This window comes from Merops nubicus, unplaced genomic scaffold (assembly GCF_000691845.1).
Source record: "Merops nubicus isolate BGI_N331 unplaced genomic scaffold, ASM69184v1 scaffold47043, whole genome shotgun sequence".
In the NCBI taxonomy this organism is placed as follows: domain Eukaryota; kingdom Metazoa; phylum Chordata; class Aves; order Coraciiformes; family Meropidae; genus Merops; species Merops nubicus.
Genome location: NW_008600523.1, coordinates 1657 through 1924, shown reverse-complemented (window position 1 = coordinate 1924; position 268 = coordinate 1657). Strand labels below are relative to the sequence as shown.

The window sequence follows — 268 nt, the reverse complement described above, 5'->3', positions numbered from 1 at the left end:
GGACGCGACCCTGCGGCTCTGGGACATCGAGAGCGGGCAGTGCCTGCACGTGCTGATGGGGCACGTGGCCGCCGTGCGCTGCGTCCAGTACGACGGGCACAAGGTGGTGAGCGGCGCCTACGACTACACGGTGAAGGTCTGGGACCCCGAGAGCGAGAGTTGCACCCACACGCTGCAGGGACACACCAACCGCGTCTACTCCCTGCAGGTGAGACCCCGGGGGCTCCAGCCCACCCTGTCAGGGCCTGTGTCCCCCACAGGGGACACC

General features: G+C 69.0%; 1 protein-coding gene across 1 annotated transcript in view; it reads left to right on the top strand.

Moving 5' to 3' along the window:
- Positions 1-7: 7 nt before the first annotated feature.
- LOC103770448 (F-box/WD repeat-containing protein 7-like) overlaps positions 8-268 on the top strand; it is a gene marked incomplete at both ends in the record, with an annotated part of 1912 nt that continues 1651 nt past the window's right edge. The window contains one exon of the mRNA XM_008937705.1: positions 8-208. Coding sequence (XP_008935953.1) covers positions 8-208 — 201 coding nt within the window. The remainder of the gene's footprint in view (positions 209-268) is intronic.